This window comes from Lacerta agilis, chromosome 16, assembly GCF_009819535.1.
Source record: "Lacerta agilis isolate rLacAgi1 chromosome 16, rLacAgi1.pri, whole genome shotgun sequence".
NCBI lineage: Eukaryota > Metazoa > Chordata > Lepidosauria > Squamata > Lacertidae > Lacerta > Lacerta agilis.
The window spans coordinates 25,648,741-25,668,254 of record NC_046327.1 but is presented as its reverse complement, the minus strand read 5'-3'; the positions used below and the strand labels follow the sequence as shown (position 1 = coordinate 25,668,254).

The following is a 19,514-nucleotide window of genomic DNA, read 5'->3' as shown; positions in this document are numbered from 1 at the left end:
TTTCTTCCCAGAGGGGTGAGGAAAACGGAAATGTCCATGGACAGGGAATGGCATGCATGAAGAGAGGGGAGAGCCATGCGTGGTGACAGAGAAAGTCAACTACCTTGCCCCAGATCCGTGGAGTTCTCATTCACTTTGGCCTTTTCTTTGTTTCTTTCCTCTGCAAAACAGAAGTGAAATTCAAAATGTTGAACAAGAGTCGCCCCTTGAGTGCTTCTTGGAACTCTCTCTACCAGTAAACGTGAATAAGCAAATGAATTCTTTGCTGCCCTTTCATGACATCCAAAACCACCTGCCTGAGGCTGCTGCCTCACTTTGCCTCATGACAGGGCTGGCCCTGCATTGGCGAATGAGGCAACCAAATTGTCACACCTCAGAGGCGCCATCTGTAGTTCGGGGAATATAGGATATGAGACTTGTCGCAATCAAAGGAAGGGGATGGAACTGCAGATTTGGAAAAGGGAACCATGAAGCCTTTCCAAGGCTTCCCAGCTCACTTTCTAGAAACTTGAAGGCCATTTCATTGGGAGTTTAGCATTGCAGCCTAAGTCAGTACGGCACATTATTTTAGGTTTTCCTCAGAGGAGCTGGGTGGACTGCTCCCTGCCCCCAAACCATTTTAAACTTCGACGTTTTTGAAAATTTGCATCCCTCTCTGAGTAACCCGAGAATACTGAGTCTCCACTTCTTCTGCCTATTTTCCAGTCACTCGGAAGTGCTCACCGGCCCAGCAGGCTCCAATCATGAGGGAAGATTCACGCCGTGGGGGATGGATGAGGCCGTTGTCGTGGATCAGCGCAGGGTCGTAGGAGACGCCGTCTACGTAAAGCGTCACGGTAGGGAACTCAAGGTTAAGGGCATAGTGGTGCCACTCGTCATCGCAGACCTGCGAGCAGGGAAAAGGAGAGATCGGGACATACAGCGTCAAGTGTCTGTCTGTGTGTTTGTGTTTGGAGAAGAACGACAAAAATGGCGGTTGTTTCCTCACCTGCTCCAGTTTCCAGAGGAACTTGACAGGCCTTGCACTCTCCAGCAGGGGCCAGTAGAGGAAAGCTATGCGGCAGCCATGCACACCGAGGGAATAATGGGAGTATCCATCCTCTGCGGATAGGGAAGGAGGCATCAGAATCAGCAGTTATGGCCAGTCTGTCCTGATCCACCTAAGATCATTCTGCTCTCTCAGATGCTCCAACTGCCCTGGTTACTGGGGACAGTTCTGGTACCCGTCCTTGGCAAAAAAACAACAACAACACTGCCCCTATTTTGTCCTGATCTGGCCCTCAGGGGTTAGATTTCTTTAGGGTGTTGTTGTTTTTAAAAAAATAAAATAAAATGTGTTGATATGCACTTGCCCTTTACCCTAAGTCTCTAGAAGTATTCCTCAGCTCCACCTCTGTCTCACATATTCTTAAGAAAAAAAAACGTTTTCAGCAAACCAAGAGTCTAGGCAGGAGACAATTTGCATCTTTCACTGAGCTCCAATACAAATAGACAAAGGTATACCTTACTTTACAGGTTTTTTTTTTTTTAAACTATTGTTAATAGTTAACTGTGCTATTCCACTGCAGCACAATTCCAGTATACCATTTTTTAATATTATTTTTTTAAAAAAATAACATTAACAAAAAGGCTCCCTGCAGCAAAAGGCAAGAGGACTGCAGCCTTATAGCATTACAGCAAGAACATAAACTCAGAAACTACTGTTTTCAGTGGAATCTCTCCTTTCTTCTTAAGCTCTACATGAGTGGCTCGGGAAACGGGAATTTCACAGGAACATAGGAAGCTGCCTTATACTGAGTCAGGCCACCGGTCCATCCACTTCAGTATTGCCTGCATTGACTGGTAGCAGCTCTCCAATATTTCAGAGATTTCTTGCCATGAAATGAACCTGGGACCTTCTGCGTGCAAAGGAGATGCTCCCTCCCCAACTATTCCGATATTTGCCACGGGGAAGGAAACGGCTCTTACCACTTTGCATGGTGCTGCAGATCACCGTCTCCTCCTCCCTCTTGCCCTTGCTTGGCGTCACACCGTGTTTCATCCACAGGGACAAGGTGAAATGGTCGCTCAGGCCTTCAAGGGCACCGGTCCCACTCCCCATGGGCACCTGGGTTGCCTGGCTGCCATTGAACCAATAGATGAGGCTGCTGTCCTGGCTGTAATGGACTGAGAGCCGTGCCGTCCAGTTGGCCATGGGTCCAGGAACAGGGAGCAGGTCTACCTCACCTGTGGCAGCACCTGTCAGGGGCAAGAGAGGAAAATAAGAACAGAGGAGGCCCATCTGAAAACGGGTGACTGGTGTTCTTCGCTAAGGGCAAGGCTAGACCAAAAACACTTTGTTGCCTGATAATGGAAAATCCACGAGGCGCCTCTCTCCCCGCTTCTGCTAATTAAGCAGGGGACACAATATACTAGAAATATTTCCAATGAAATGTTGAGGAACGGCACAATGCAAACCCTACAGTGCTCTGGTGCAGCTCCTGTCGATCTCAATGGGCCTTGAGGAGGACAACCTCACGATCTATGCCCCAACGGTCAGATCTATGTGCCCTAACGATGCCCAAAATCTGCCACCTAATTTTGCTATATGGTACGAATGCTTCTGACTAAGGGCTCCTAAAGCTACTCCTCGCCCAGTTTTGCTGGAAGAAAATATTGTGAGGCAACTGACCCATGGTCTTTGGAGTTCCCACCCATCTGTACCCACACACAACCTAGTTTGCTTCCTCCTGCAAGCACCACCGACTGCGATAAGGGAATACGCACCACAGAGTTTGCGCAGCGACTTCTCGGAGTAATTGTCACGATCGCAGCCTTTGGCCACGTGGTTTGTCTGCAGCTCCACCGTGGCCTGGATGTTCCACAGGGGCTCGTCGCAGGTCTCCAGGTGGATGTTAGGGAAAAGAGCAAGGCTGCCTGTGCCCGGGGTGTACTCTATCCTCTTATTCCAACCTGTGGGGAGGTTTTTAAATGGGCAAATCGTGTTGTTTTATGTTTACACTTCGCATTCCGCCCATGGGCTGATTACAACACAGAAAGTAAGTACAGTCATCAATATCAAGACCATACATTTCCCAACAGATTATGCTCCATGGGTCAGATCTGTATGTGTCCCCCCCCACACACTGTGCCTTTATTAACACCCTCCAAACATTGCCAGGACCAGGATATAGAATATTGCCAGGCTGGTGTAACTGGCACAGACTTGATAAACCTCCCAGCCTCCCTGACAGCTACTGAGGTCTAGCCACATGGAAAACCAATCCACCAACTATTTTAATTATGGAATGTATTACTATCCCAACCTGCCTTTAAGGAAATATTCTTTTAAAGGACATTTTAAATAAAGAAACAACACTGTCAATTACAGTACACAGGCTCCCCAAGCATAATAACAGATCTTGTCTTAGGCTGACTAAAGCCTGAATATCTATCTCTATCTTTTTGTTGTGTATTGATTCAAGGGTTATCATATCTGTATTATTAGTGTCTGTATTCACATTAGGGGAAAGTAACTGCCTTCCTGTTCCAGAAGGAACAGTTACTATTGGTTCATTTAAGTTGCTGCATTTGGATCCTCAGTCTTATTGGTTCCCACCAAAAGGCAGCTTTGTGATTGCTTGAGATTGTTCCCTCCAAAATGTATCCTCTACTGTCCCTATAAATGTAGCACCCCTCTCCTCAGTTCCCCAGTCTTGTTTGTCTGAATAAAGAGTGTTACATGAAGAAGCTGTCTCCTGCCTGCTCTGTCAGAGCTGAAATCACTTGCTGAATCACGATCCCCATGTTACAACACTTTCTATCTATCTACAGTATCTATCTCACATATATATTCTTTCTGTAAGTAGTTTTTTTTGCATTGGGAAACGGCCATAGCTGTCAACTTTCCCTTTTTTTGCAATGGGAAACGGCGCTGGAATAAAGGAATTTCCCGTAAAAAAGGGAAAGTTAACAGCTATGCCTTAAACCTAGGTTATGGGCACCACAATGGAATGTCTAAGTGCTTTTTTACAACAATAATACAAAGCTGAAAATGAATAAACTGCAGCTAGAATCTTATATTCATTTTTTCACATGGTCTAGTCCTCATCTGAAGACTGCAAAAAACAAAGCCATACTTCCCCTGCTTGCTCCCCAATATTCTTATGAGGGTCCCTTCTCCAGTCCTCAGAGAGTGGCTGGAACTGGGGAGGCAGAAAGAGGCCATCCTTTCATTCCAGCAGTGGCGGTCTTAATCTGAAATCTTAGGCGCAGTACTGCTCCCAGAGCTCAGAAACTGCTCGCATTAATGAAATTCCCCATCACAAAATGTGCCTAGAACAATGGGAGTTTCGAACGCTGCTCTTGGTGGAGTCACCAGAAGGAAGGAGGAGAAATATGCCACCATGGAAATAAAGGCTTCATACCTTGCCAGCTGGGTTTACAGGTGGGCTTCACCTGGATTTCTACCTCTGCATCATCAGAGGCGCGTTTCTTGCCACAGTCGTAGGCTGTCACTGTGAACTTATAGAGGCGCTCTCCACTGTACTGCAGTTTCTCAGTGTTCTCAATGTTCCCTGCCAGAAATAGAAAGGCCTCGAAGTTAGAGAAGCAAAGAACAACAAATACGCACACACACGGTCCAAACATCCCTTTGTTCCCATTGCTAGGCTGTAGCAAGCAAGTATTAGAATCAGCGTCAATCCTCACAGATATGACTTGCCTTTCTGAACAAGTGGCAAGAGCTAAGCTAGCTAGGCGCAATCTCTGCTAACATTCGCACACACAACCTGGCAATCTGGTTCCTGTAATATAGTATTTGTTGATCTTGAAGCATGTGTGGATGCATTCATACGTGCCTAAGCACTATACATAGTATCATAGTATACCAGTATCATACCGCTTTAAAGAGGCCTTGCTTCCACCAAAGAATCCTGGGAACTCTAGTTTGTAAAAATGTAAGAGGACCCCTATTTCCCTTGTTGTTGTTCAGTCGTTCAGTCGTGTCCGACTCTTCGTGACCCCATGGACCAGAGCACGCCAGGCACGCCTATCCTTCACTGCCTCCCGCAGTTTGGCCAAGCTCATGCTAGTCGCTTCGAGAACACTGTCCAACCATCTCATCCTCTGTCGTCCCCTTCTCCTTGTGCCCTCCATCTTTCCCAACATCAGGGTCTTTTCTAGGGAGTCTTCTCTTCTATTTCCCTTACAGAGCTAAAATTCCCAGAATTCACTGGGAAGAGGGACTGATTTTTAAGCCACTCTGTAAATTGTTCTGGGAGGGGAATAGGGGGTCTCCTAAATCTCACAAACTTTACAAACTGTGGTTCCCAGGATTCTTTGGGGGCAAGCTATAGCTGTTCAAAGCGTGGTGATACGAAGTTGTATTTGCCATCTCGCAAAAAAGCAAGTGCCAAACTTGACAATACACTGGAGATATTGAACTGTCACCTCCATTTGTTTTAAACTGCAAAGCAGCATCAAAGGTTGTGTTCAGAAGTGAGAACTGCAGCAGAGGTAGGGCTGTTTAACCTTTATTGTTCATGCCATTTTCCCTCACATAACTGCCACCTCCAGGTTGTTTTCAAATTTGTGGGGGGTGGGATATATACTCCTTGCCATTCCTCCCCTGAAACTGGCAGTCCCCCCCAGCTGCTTTTCAGTAAAAATATATATATCATCCAGACACACCCAGAGGAACATTTTACATGTTTCCAAGTATCATCTAGTTTGCCCACAAAACAATTATCAGTGGTACAGTTTTGAAGTCTGCACCAGCATTGCTCCATAGTTTCCGGTGCAATTCAGCAACCAGAGGCCTGTTTAGGTTCTCACCATCATTGTCAATCAGGAAGGGGACGTTGGGAGTCAGGATCTCATAGTAGCAGATCTGGCTGTACTGAGGGGAGCAATCGCCATCAATGGCTTCCACGCGCAGGATGCGATCATAGAGCTTCCCTTCTGTCACCGCCACACGGTAAAGGTTCTCCACAAAGACGGGAGCGAACTCGTTGACATCATTCACCCGCACGTGCACTGTGGCCCTGAACAAAGAAGAAAGGTCAGGGGATCCTTTCTAAGGAAGAGAAATGTTGGGCCTTAAACCTGCCTGTCTTAGGCTGAACCCCTCCATTCGGAAATGGAAGACCTGGCTGTAGTTGCTCAGTGTGAGGTGAATGTACTCTTCATATGCTCAGGGGCAGTGCTTTTTTCTAAAAAAAAATGTTTAGGGGCACTCTCATTTTGACTCAAGGAAACCACCATTTTATAGTTCAAATCGGGGGAAATAAATACAGTAAATGGACGAAAGTACAAAGATTCACAAAATGTTTAGGGGTATGCATACCCCTGCGTGTGTCCCCCCCTCCCAGGAAAAAAAGCACTGCTCAGGGGCATTCTTTTTGGGCAATATACCTCAATGATGGCTATTTCCAGGACTGAGTTGCGATAGTTGCTGCTGAATGGTTTCACAGAGGTGAACTCCCTCTATGAGGATTAATCTTTTGGGATGAGGGAAAAATCTATGAATGTCCAAGTTGGTAGTCTAACCTTTAAAGATGAAAAGTCTTCTTAGAAAAGTGTTGCCGCTGCTTCAAAGTAATAGCTTGGCTACCCTCAACTATCTAGCCGTGTTGCAGGGACAGAATGACCCACAGGAATGACAATGAATTAAGACCATTAGCCTTTCCCCCACAGGACATTCTGTTGCAAGAATGCGACCTGACTCTGAAGTGATGGCAAGACTTTTTGGGGGGCGGGGCCCCCCTCATCTTTAACGTTAAAACTGCCACCCCCAAAAAAATCCTGCTTCAAAAAGTTGTCCAGTTCTAAGAATTTTCAACAGAAGGGATGTTTTCTCTGTAGGCATGAAATGGATGGCCGTCTTTCTTTTTCTGTCTTTCTCTGACAGAAATAAACACCCTTCCCTCACTTCAAGTGGCTGCTGGACTGCCTTCACCAGCTAATTGGTCCTGGCAAAGGGTCTGGGATGGCAGTAACAGCCCAGCTTTAGTGGTAATATGTGGCTCCAATTTAAATCCTGGGACAGTTCGGTGCTGCTGACAAGGAGCGTCCCCAACAGTACAGACTACACTTCAGAATGAAGATATGAGACTTCCTATGGACCACAAAAATAAAAGTATGGGAAAGAGAGGGAATTCTAAAACTGCCCCTTTCGGTAGAGGACTCTTGGGCAGTAGCTGCCAGGCAGAAGGCAAGAAAAAGTGGCAGTGGTTAAAATCCCAAAGAAACCTGCAAGAGCTTGCGTGGTGTGTCCTACAGTGTCTGTATTTATGAAATGTACAGTGGTACCTTGGTTCTCAAACTTAATCTGTTCCAGGAGTCCGTTTGACTCCCAAAACCATTCGAAAACCAAGGCGCACCTTCCGATTGGCTGCAGGAGCTTCCTGCACTCAAGCGGAAGCTGTGGAGGACATTCGGCATTCAAAAAACATTTGCAAATCGGAACACTCACTTCCAGGTTTGCAGCATTCGGGAGCCGATTTGTTCGAATACCAAGGTACTCAGCAAAAGGACCACCAAAGTAATGCCAGATTTATTTATTTATTTTCAAAACAAAAACAAAAAACATCGCCTCTACTATATACTTTCAAACATCCCACAGCCATCTGACGTAGATTATTTCACATTTCCAAAAAATGAACAGTATTTCTGTGGGGCAGGGGCTCAGTTAAGGACACTATGCCATACGACAGCTGCCTAAAAACCTTGCCAGATGAAAAGGAAAACGAACAAATAATCAGTCTTACTTGTGGGACTTCTTGGTGTTGGCGCCATCAGGTCCTTCTCCACAGTCATAAGCCTGGATGGTGAAGGTGTGCTCCTTGTGAGCTTCGCAGTCCACCGGCTCTTTGGCCCGGATCAATCCTTCGCCTGTTGCTTTGTCCAGGATCACGGCTTCAAAAGGCACCCCTGCCCCATGGATCCGGAATCCACAGATCTCACCTGGTTTGCCAGAAGTATGAATCAGAAATAGGACAAAGGGAATGTGAAGAAAGAGCTTATCTCAGAGGCAAATATTTCTGTTTTCCTGTGGCCAACCATCCACCATTCCATTGCACCGCACATGCTCCCCACATGGGCATGAGGCAGCTGCCACAGCAGAAAGTTCTGGATGCCATTAAGGTCAGCCAAGTGGACAACTAAGAGATCTGAATCTAAAAGGAAGTTCTACTATTCAAGACCCACTGAAATAAAGGGAAGTGCTTTTTTTGTGGGGTTCCCCTCGGTGGAGCTGGGAGAGTACCACTCAGGTTTTTCTGCCTCAGACAATCACAACGTCTTAGGCCAGACCTGTCACTCAACACATTCCAGAATTCTGCCACGAAGACCCACCTCACACAAAATGGCTGCCGAACAGGAACCATCTGAAACGGCATCCATGGGGCAGCTGCTGCTACATCTAGCAATGTATGGAGTCAATTGCCATCATTTCTCCCAACACCACTAAGAAATTTTTTTCTGTTGGTGTTTCATTCGTTGGTAGGCTAGACTGGAAAGCCATGTATCTACAGGGGCGGACTCTGGTAATATGATGCCCTGAGCGAGGACAAAATTTGGTGCCCCTTTAAATATTTATTTTCACAGTCATTCTGTTTAGTACAGTTTACCCATATATCTACCCATATAAATGTAGGTATTATTACTATCACCACCATCATTTTGGACCCCCCCTCCACTTGGCGTCCTGTGAGGAGGAACCACCCACATTCCCATAATTCTGGCACTGCTCCCTACCCAGATTGGGTTGCCATGTGCCCGAACTGTTCCTGGACTGTGGTTATGGCCCTCTGCCAGGATCATAACAGGACACAGTCCCTCTACCAGAGACCTTCACCTATGAGAAAGTGAAAGAAGCCCCAAGGCACTGGGTGCCCTCCATTTCCCACTGCCAGAGAGGTTTCTTTGCCTAACCCTGACAATCCCTGCAGAGGCGGATTTAGGAGAGCACCGTCACACTGGGCGGTGTGTGCCAAAATTTGGTGTCGCACTGAAATATGTGACCAAGATCCACCACTTATCCCTCCTCAGAAACTCCCTCATTTCTGCGGATCCTGCCTTTATCTGTTCCAAAGGCAGCAGGATCACAGCCCTACCAGAGGGCATTCCTCAGGAACTCAGTGCAGACTGAGAAGATATCTGTCCTGGGGAGATAGGACCTGAAACATACTCCCTCCCTCTCCCTGGAAGTCTGTTTCAGCCCTCAGTGGGATGCAGATCACTTGTCAATCCAACACCCCAGGTGACTGCTTATCTGACTGAGGTTCTGCTGGCTAATCAAACTTTTGTCTCTGGCTTCCACAGTGCACCGTCTGAGATTCTGGCTTTGGACTTCCACTGCACACTCTGTCTAATTCCTGCCAGGTCCTGCAGTCTAGCCTCAGCTGGGACTGCAGATCCTTCTCAGCCTGACACATGGGAAGCAGCTCCTCTGAGGACAGAAGCTCCTCAGCAGAGAAGCTCTTGCTGGTAATAGCCGGAAAACCTATTATGCGCAATGCTTATCCATGTGTGTAATTTAATTTTGATTTTATTATTATTTTAACTAAACAATTTATATACCATTTAACTCTCAGGGACTGTTCAGTTGGTAGAGCAGGAGATTCTTAATCTCAGGGTCGTGGGTTTGAGCCCCACATTGGGCAAAAGATTCCTGGCAGGGGGTTGGACATCATCAGAAGAATGTTTATTTGCCTCTAACACTAGCCACTAGCCATAACAATAAAATAATAAAATAAAATAAAATAAAATAAAATAAAATAAAATAACTGAAGATAGAGGGATAAACTTAACTATACAAAAAATATATTCTTGAATTTTACAACAATAATCAAATAATAGATCTTATTCTAATTGCCCCTGATGAAATTTTTGGAGTTTTTGCTGTCACCTGCTTAACTTGATCTGCTAGAAGAAAGGTCACAGTAGCAATGGTTGAAAGACACTGTGATCCCTTCCAACTCTGCAATTCTATGTTAGGTAAAGGTAAAGGGACCCCTGACCATTAGGTCCAGTCGCGGACGACTCTGGGGTTGCGGCGCTCATCTTGTTTTACTGGCCTACAGATTCTGGGTCATGTGGCCAGCATGACTAAGTCGCTTCTGGTGAACCAGAGCAGCGCACGGAAACGCCGTTTACCTTCCCACCAGAGCGGTACCTATTTATCTACTTGCACTGCGTGCTTTTGAACTGCTAGGTGGGCAGAAGCTGGGACTGAGCAATGGGAGCTCACCCCATCGTGGGGATTAGAACCACCAACTTTCCGATCGGCAAGCCCGAGGCTCAGTGGTTTAACCCACAGCGCCACCCGCGTCCCTAATTCTATGTTGGGAGACCCTTATTCCCCCAACCCCTGAGCTACAAATCTCAGAGTGGTTTAGTAACCAATCCCTCTTCACAGCAACCCTGAAGACCAGGCTTCCTCAACCTTGGCCCTCCAGATGTTTTGAGACTACGATTCCCACCATCCCTGACCACTGGTCCTGCTAGCTAGGGATCACGGGAGTTGTAGGCCAAAAACACCTGCAGGCCCGAGGTTGAGGAAGCCTGCTGAAGACTGTATGGTCATGCTAACAATTCTCACCAAGAGCTCCCAGCACTCTTTGGGGGAAGTCACGACTGTTCGAAGTGGTATCATATCAGTTTAAATCAGGCATAGGCAAACTTGGCCCTCCAGATGTTTTGGGACTACAACTCCCATCATCCCTAGCTAACAGGACCAGTGGTCAGGGATGATGTAAATTGTAGTCTCAAAACATCTGGAGGCCGAGGTTGCCTATGCCTGGTTTAAATGCATGATGTGAATGTGGGCTTAGTGGGTGGACCTTAAGATTTCAGAAGCAATGCCTGCCCGAGGAGGCAGTAAAGCCCGGAGTCGGTCATTCTGCAAGAGATTTTGCAGATGAAGCTAAACCCCTGAAACGAAACCTTGGATCAAACCCTGAGGTCTGGCAAACATGGGTGGCAAAATCCCTGTCTTCATTTGCCTTTCACCACCCTACTTGCTGCTCCATATGCAGGATTCTCCTGCTACCCTTCGGGCACTCCTTCTGCACGCAAAAGTCGAGCTCTTTGAAAGCATTGAGAGAGCATAAATTGCTGCACAAAGAGAATTAGTCTGGATCCAGCCTTCAGTTTGGATCTTTTAGGGTCAAGACAGACATTGTGTTAAACACATGACTGGCTCTTGCATGCATGTAAGGTTTGGGTAAACTAACTAACAGCCACCAGAGTGGGGGAAAGGCAGTGGAATCCAGATGAGGCTATTAAGTGGGGACAAAGGGTTAAATCTCCTCTCTCCCCAAGGTGCAATACCAGTCTGGAACTGGTCCTCCAGCAGCTGCTATTTAGTTAACAAACAAACAAGAAACCACGTAAGGGTGACTCTCCATCTTAAAGTCACACCCAGTCTGGCTCTATACAAATTTAATGAAAAATATACTGGCAGCCTAACATCCAGTTTCTCATAAACCTGCCTCCGCCATCCAACCAGTGAATACAAAAACACTTGGATAACTGACATCCACTTAAAAAAAAGTACTACAATTAAATAAATTCAAAGCAAACATATGCTAGTGACTTACAAGTTATGATGCCTTCATGCAGTGTAGTCAGCACTACCACCACAAAGTCTCTCACTACAGCTAAGGCTGCACAGAAACATTATCTAAGAATGCCATGATTCTCCTTTTGTACCTTCCTCCCACACTTCTTCCTCTCAACCACATACCTGCGTAGCGCAACGGAGCATCTTTGTCCAGAGCAAAGAGTGGGGGGTTCAGCAGGACCGTGTTGTCATTCTCCATGACGATGCCCTGATATTCAGCCTCGATCCATGGCTTGTGCTTGTTGGCTGGGGAAATTCGGGAGTGTAAAAAGGGTGGTAAGCAGGAATAAAACCATTCAGGTATATGCACGAGTTCATGTTCATGTTTTCCCACACACCTTGCTGGCAGCCTTGCATCCTCTTTGTACCTTTCTTTTATTTATATTTTTGCCAACGAATTTTTTTTATTGAATTTTAATAAGAACAAACAGGTTTAAGAAATAAAGGAAGGTGGTGTTTTTTTTTTCTTTAAGAAAAGGTCAAGTTGTCACAATTGCCAAGTATAGGATACAGCTATATGCAGTGTTTTTTTTTTTTTAAAGAATGTTTAGGGGTACTCTCATTTTGACTCAAGAACACCACCTTTTTATAGTTCAAATCGGGGGAAATAAATACAGTAAATGGACAAAAGTACAAAGATTCACAAAATGTTTAGGGGTATGTGTATCCCTGCGTCCCTGCAGAAAAAAGCACTGGCTATATGATTTACTGAGTCTACAATAAAACGCACCAGGAAAGCAGGATGTGTGCTCTATAATTACAAAGGTCTCCATAGTCTAAATCAGAACAACTGCAAATTTTTATCTCAAAAAGATAAAAAAATAACCCTGGACTATAGTAAATCCAGACAGTCACATACCCCTGGGGAAATCCAGCCAGATAGGCGGGGTACAAATAATCAATATTATTATTATTAGTAGTAGTAGTAGTAGTAGTAATACCCTCCGTTCCTGAGCCACAGCTTTTGTATATAAAATAAGATGAGACCAAATGGCAGAGAAGCTATCTCGATCAATTTGTCCCCTGGACACTTCTAGCTTAATGCAGGATTTTTTCCAATAAAGATTTTCCCAAGTCCTTGTACCTTTTCCTCAGGATACAGTTCTACTTTTCACAAGAACAGAGAAAAGAATTGAGGGGAACCCAATACCCCCCCCCCACAAAAAGAAATAAAAAAATCTGCTTAGGTTATTAATGGCTATGAGTGCAGTCCCATCTATATTAAATGTATACGTTTCCACTGAAACAGTTCGACTTACTTCTGAGAAACAAGGATGGGATTGGGATGAGCATTCCGCCAAAAGCAACGGGGTGTAAATTAATTGCAAATGAAGATATAACTAGCTTTAATTGGATTTAGGGACTCTGGATTAAGGTCGGCACGTCCAGCAGTTGGCTGATCAAATATTGCTACCGGTAAATGTTCCAAGAATGCCACTGTCTGGATCCTTGCTGTTTTTATTTTATCATAGTGTCAAGTGCACAGATAGCTCAGATGGTTAGAGCATGATGCTGATAATGCCAAAGGTTGCAGGTTTGACCCTCAGTCCTAGGGGATAGCTGCATATTCCTGCAATGCAGGGGGTTGGACTAGATGTTCCTCAGGGTCCCTTCCAACTCTACAAATCTATGATTCTATGTGTTAGCAAGGTTCCCCTCGCCCTGCAGCAGTCAGAGGCAAACTTGAGAGGCATAGCACAGCTTCCCCCAATGGCTGCCTGCCATGCCTGCGGGTCTCTCCAAACAGGGAACACATTTCATCAATGGCTAGAGTGCCAAACTAGGACCTAGGAGTCCAGGGTTCAAATCCCCACTCGGCCGTGAAGATCATTGAGTGATCTTGGGGCAGTCACTGCCTCTCAGCCTAACTTACAGGGTTGTTGTGGGGAGAACCAGGTGCAGTACCTCGAGCTCCTTAGAGGGAAAAGGTGGGAGATAAATGTGATGATAGATAGATAGATAGATAGATAGATGGATGGATAATAAAGGCCACTGCCGAAGGGGCTGAGTGGCCTTGAAGCTCCCTAGGATGAAGCTGAGCCAATCACGAACTCTCGGCCTGACCTACTTCGCAGGGTTGTTGTGAGGATAAACCTTGGGGGAGAGTTATGCATGTTGCCCTGAGTTCCTTGCGCCAAGGGTAAAATAAAATATGCAATGAAAATAAATAATTCACGGCATAGATATTTTTTACGTTAACATTATTTACAAAAGCAGGGTTCCGTTTTTGGAATTTTTGTTAAAGTGATTATTAATGTCAGTATCAAACCTACTGGTGGTTCTATATTGTTCTCATAATGTCAAAAGCTTTAGAGGTAGTTGATCATGATTTGTCAATATTTGACCAGGCATCTCCTCCAGCTTTCACAGCAGATAGACAATGTTTTTTGTTTGTTTAATCCTTTTATTTCTATATAGGCACACAAACCAGCAATACCAACAACATTCTGCCCAGAAAGATCATTACTCAAAGCATCTCACGATGTAACATAGTAATAATAATAATATAATAATAATAATAATAATAATAAAGTATCCTGAAATCTCGTAATCTCGTGGTTTGACATTTATTTGATGGGTTGAGGATGTGGAAGCTTGGGAATTTTAGCCCTGAATTCAGAGAAAATGACTGCGGAACGACGGAAAGCTATCTATAAAAAAACCCCGAAACCCATCTGTTTGCTTTGACACAATAAGAAGCTTAAAAATAGAACCTTCGACAACTCTCTAACAGGCGCAAATCATCGCCGTCATTCTAGCAGTGCCATCAATACATTTCACATGCAACCAATAATTTCATACGCAGACCGTCAGGTCCCTGCCCGCAAGGAGCTTACAACTCCTGTGTTTCAACAGCAGACCAACAGGATAGAAGAAAGTTGAGAGTAACATTGAGGGAAGGGTGGTGAGAGCAAATGCAGTCGCCCTTAGCTTGTTTCGATGGAAATTGGGACTAAAGGGTTATGCCTAAGACCCCAAGGGAGGAAAAGCAGGTTTTCATCATTCACGTCTGAGCCTCTGAGGCCTTAAGACACTCCCCTGAAATAGCCTCAGCTCAGCTTTCTCCATGCATCATCCACCCCGTCCCAATTCCCTTGTTCTGCCCTGGCATGTGCCATATTCCCCTTGGCCCCTCCTTGTTGCCCAAAGCGCTAATCCTGTTGGCTGGATCCGGTCCAGACTCGACATTGAGGCAGCAGCCGGCAGGAGGCTCTGAAAAATGTCACCAGGCCAGAAATAGCAAATAATCTTATCACACCAACCTCAGGGCAGGGGAAAACAAGAGGGAGGTTGGGGGGGGGGTTGAAGAGAGAATGCAAAGAAAGGGAGAGTTGCTATAAATTACACGCTTCCCTCCCCACCAACCAATCCCTGATAAAATTGGGTCTCTGGGATTAGATCACAATTGGCCTAGTTTGCGACCCCAGCTCACTGAGCTCATCCCTCACTCACAGAGGCAACAGGGCTCTGTCCATCACAACTGAGCAACGCTAAAGCCCTTAGGAAGATATTCAGAATATTCAGATTCACACCGGAGCAAAATTGTGGATTTGCATCAGCCTGTCTCTCCACTGATGTGGGGGCATCTACACATATCTTCCTATCCCAGTGTTGTCCAGACATTTCCCTATTTGATGCAGGGTGTTTTTCAATCCCTGAAAGTCCCAATTGGAAAAACCTGAATTAAAGGTGGAAATGTCCAGAACACACAAGGGAAGGGGTGCACATTTTGTTTCCAGTATGGACAAGCTCAACGTCTCAAAAGCATCTACCCTTAGGGAATTTCCCCAGTTCTTGCAGTGAACCACCCCATATCCTTATGGTGTGAAACTGGCATTAGTGGTGACCCTAATACTCTGGGTTTTTATTCAGGGCCAGCCCTGCCATTAGACAAAATGTGGCAACCACCTCAGGCTGCAGATGCTGGAGGGCCAGCACATCCCTAAGCTAGCCTACTGCCCCAAGGTGTGGTGGAAAAATACAGTTCTCTTGCCAGTGTTGAAATGAGATTCAGCTGCTCTGACACTTGGGTTCTGTATTTGGACTAGGGAGGGGCATCGTCTTGTCCTTCGCCTCAGGCAGCGAAAGGTCACGGGTCAGCCCTAAGTCCATTGATGCTTGCTGAGGATTTCCACAAGGGTGCCTCAGAAGGATGCCATTTTGAGACATTGATTCCGGAAAAAAAGAATTTTGCCTCTTTTCTAGAGTGGGAGGCTGATATGCCTGACCCGTTGGAACAATCCAGTGATACGTTCTCGCGTTAAACTCCCTGAAATGAAGAGTGTTGCAGCCTAAGCAGAAACTTATGAAGGTGAACTTCCCTTGGCAGAGTGGAGTCGGGTGCTATTAGGGGAGCTTTATTTCTCTCTCTTTATTTTAATCTCGTCTATTTCTTGTTCTTATCTCTCTCTCTCCTCTCTCTTTCTCTCTCTTCTTCCTGCTTTTCTTTCTCTCTCTTTCTCACGTGTTTCTCCTGTATTTAGATCAATATTAGTTTTGGACAAAAATATATACATATTTGATATTAAGTTTTGCATTTTTCTTCATAAACCCTAATAAAATTTATCAAGAAAGAAAGAGAATGCCATTCGGATTTCCAACAAAAACGTCTTAGGCCAGTCCTCATGCCAGGCATCAAGGCCATCCTTAGTGAGAGAACTATCTGTGTGACCTCCAAGCCAGGCACTGTATCTACAGCTGTTACCATTTGAGCAATGACCAACAGCACCTCAAAAAAAGCACCACCAGAGTCGCAAAAAGGGATGCAGACATGTACACAGCTGCCATGTGGAGCAAGCAGTCCATGCAAATGGAGCCAGGACCTGAGTGTGGCCCAGATGCAAGTCCACTGATGGCTCCGTATCTCCTGAGGGTCTCCCACGGGGCACTGCCTGCAAGTGAAAACCAGCCTATGGATCCATGCCAATTCCAGGGATGCTGAGCAGGGTGGAGAGAAAAATAGATAGAAGAAAATCCACTCTGTCATAATAACACCAGAACTGGAGAGCTCTAGTGAACACGATTTGCCGTGTGTTCAAGAAAAGAACACCCTTCCTTACAGAATTCGTTACAAGATGTGGTGTGGTAACAGCCGTTAGCTTTGATGACAGGATCGGCCCTACCGTAAGGCAGAGAGAGGCAGCAGATGCAGGGGGTGAGGTGGATGCCAGCAAAGTGTTGGGACGATAGATCTCTATGTGCCAGAGACCTAGTAAGCCAGCCTGCTGCCCTCAGGTATGGCAGATGCTGCTGCCGCATCACCGGTGTTGAAACAAGATTCAGTTGCCTGTCCAGTTTTGTTACATGGAACCAAAGGAGGGGAGAGCCACATAGTCCTCTGCCTCAGGCAGCAAAATGTATTGGGACAGCAATGTTTGACAGCTTTTCAACAGCCTGGGAAAGAGGTCCCATCTCCTCAAGTTGATTGAGGGGGCCAGGCACGATGTCCTGATGTTGCGTGTGCAGGACATTACAAGGACACCCTCTGAACACTGAGGGGGGGCCTTGGCCTCAAAATACAAACAAAAAACAGCAACCATGGAGGGGACTGCCTCAGCCCCTAGGAGCTGGTACATATGGCATTGGACAAATTCAGCAGGCTAAGGTTAGGTCTATCACATCACTGGTGATAGTAGCTTTGAGTGTGCCTTTGAGTACCAGATGCTGAGGGCAAAAAACATGAGAGAGAGGAGAGAGAGGCCATCACTATGCTCTGCTTGGGAGTTGCTGACTAGGCTCTACTCCCAACAGTGGAAAATAAATATAGACTCTAGAGGCATCCTGTTCGCCATTGCTGGACTTGGATGGTCTTGATCCAGCAAGGCAGTTTTTTGCACTTATATTCTCATGCATGTCTAACATTCAATACCAGAAGGCACTACTGGAAAAAAATGCCTAGAAAAGCTGCCTTTGGGGACTATGGAGCATTGGTGGTTATTGTTCTCGTCCCCCAGTGGAACAGCAGCCTGAAACTCTGAGGAAGAATAGATGTGCAAAACCTGGGATGGAATACGGGGGGGGGGGGGAGAGATGACTGGGGGTTTGGAGAATGGGGAAGGAAGCCACAGGGGGTCTGCAAGGTAGGATATTCATCTCACCAAATTGATTTCAAGGTTGTCATATTAAAAAAAAGACCCAGCAGAACATCTACTATTTCCCCTTCTTGAGTATGCTGCTATTTCTTGCTTGTGTGACTTGCCACAATCCTGCAAACCCTATAATGCAAACACCCCATTCCCAATCTCACACCCTATTCTGAGTCCCCACATATTGCCCCTTGCCGCCCACCCCACCAATGGAAACAGGAATTTGCTGCTGTGCAAGAACCCCTGTTGCTGGGGTAACCAGCAAGCTAGCAGAGGAATTAAATCCTTACTTTTCCCGTCTGCCACTTGAAGAGGCCTGTGGTGATTTCTTCAGAAGAGGCTTCCCCCCCCCTTTCCCCTTTTCAATTGGGGACTTGGGCAGATTCTGAACCTCCCTGAGAAATTCCAATGAAGAGGCCAAGCCAGGCACCATTGGCTGCATCCGTGTGCTCAGAATTGGGTATCAGGGAGAGCAAGAATATCTATTCCACTTGATCTGCAAAACAACCAGGCATCGCTGAATCCCAATGCTGCTGCAGAGCTCCCCCTCCCCACCTTCCTCTTTCACACACACACACACACACCACACACAGACGGTTGAGGCAGGAGAGCAGTGGCCAACAGAAACCAAGACTCCTTCGCACTCTCCATCCTTCCTCTGCTGCATGCGATGGCAAAGAATCTCCTTCATCCCACCCCGCAAATGTTGTAGGTTCTGCCTTTCCCCTTTCCTGAGTTTTGCGCACCTTTCTACCCCCCAAGGAGACTTTCTCTTGTGTTGTCTGGTGCCACCACGACCACGGATCTTGTAACCCTCTCCCCTCTTTCTCACACACACACTGATGCGTGTGTGTGCGTGTTTCCAAGGTCCGTGCCTCGAATGCTGCAGCTGTTGCACCGTGTTCTGCAGCTCCCCGTTTAGCTCTTGCAGCTTCCCCCCTCTCCCCAACCCTCCTCAGATAGATATAGATTTCGTCCATAATTAATCCGACAGACATGCGAAACAAACTAGGGACCTAGGCTGTGAAGAGGCGACCCGGGAGAGAGATGGGAGGCTGGCTTGGGGGCCGTACAGAGAAGCAGAAGAAGGAGCGCATCCATCGGGGAGATGGGCAAACAGCCACAGAAGAAGCCCATCGCGTTTGAATCGAGATGGGCTCGAAAACATTGGGCTGGGCGTGTGCCAATGGACAGTGCAGGGAGGGAGGTGGGTGGGTGGCGTGGCAGATAAACCAGGAGAGCACACAATGGGTGCAGCAGGAAAGGACTTGAAGCCGCCGAGGGGGAGCGAGCAGTGGGAAGACGGAGAGCCGAGCAGCGGCAAAGGGGCGATGGCTGGCTGGGCTGGGCCCCGAGAGGGCGGCGTGGGAGGCCTCTGGAGTTGGTGCCCAGCTCTGTTCCCTGCACACACACACACACACCGCAGCCCCCGGGATGGACGGAGGAAAGTGGAGGCCAGTGTAACAGCTGCGCGCCCCGGTACGGACCAGATGGCTGTCTAGGAATCGGGGAGGCGCGGGCGGAGAGCGCAAACCACCCACCCACCCACCCGCCTGCCTGCCTGCCTGCCCTCTTCCTTCTCCTCCTCCTTGGGGAGCCCTGGGACTTGCTCGCCCGCCGTCGAGGAAGCTTCCCCGCTCCCACGCCCTCTCGCGCGCTCACCTTTGTTGCCGAGGGCGCAGGCGAGGACGAGCAGGACGAGGCTGAGCGCGGCGAGGGGCTGCCCCCTGCCCATCTTGGACGACGACCCCAGCGGGACGCGCGCTCCGGCCTCTCGCAGAGGTGGCTTCGCGGTCGCCTCGCCCTCGCGTCTGCTCCCACCC

At 47.0% G+C, this 19,514-nt stretch overlaps 1 protein-coding gene across 1 annotated transcript in view; it reads right to left on the bottom strand.

The window, feature by feature from the left end:
* The window catches only part of CLSTN3 (calsyntenin 3), a 34,179-nt gene extending 14,665 nt beyond the window's left edge, over positions 1-19,514 (bottom strand). Inside the window, exons 1-10 of the mRNA XM_033173099.1 lie at positions 19,354-19,514; positions 11,729-11,851; positions 7,749-7,944; positions 5,815-6,023; positions 4,407-4,556; positions 2,767-2,952; positions 1,969-2,238; positions 989-1,101; positions 724-886; positions 104-160 (exon numbers count right to left, since the gene is read on the bottom strand). Of these exons, the coding sequence (XP_033028990.1) occupies positions 104-160; positions 724-886; positions 989-1,101; positions 1,969-2,238; positions 2,767-2,952; positions 4,407-4,556; positions 5,815-6,023; positions 7,749-7,944; positions 11,729-11,851; positions 19,354-19,426 (1,540 nt within the window). The 5' untranslated portion in view covers positions 19,427-19,514. The remainder of the gene's footprint in view (positions 1-103; positions 161-723; positions 887-988; positions 1,102-1,968; positions 2,239-2,766; positions 2,953-4,406; positions 4,557-5,814; positions 6,024-7,748; positions 7,945-11,728; positions 11,852-19,353) is intronic.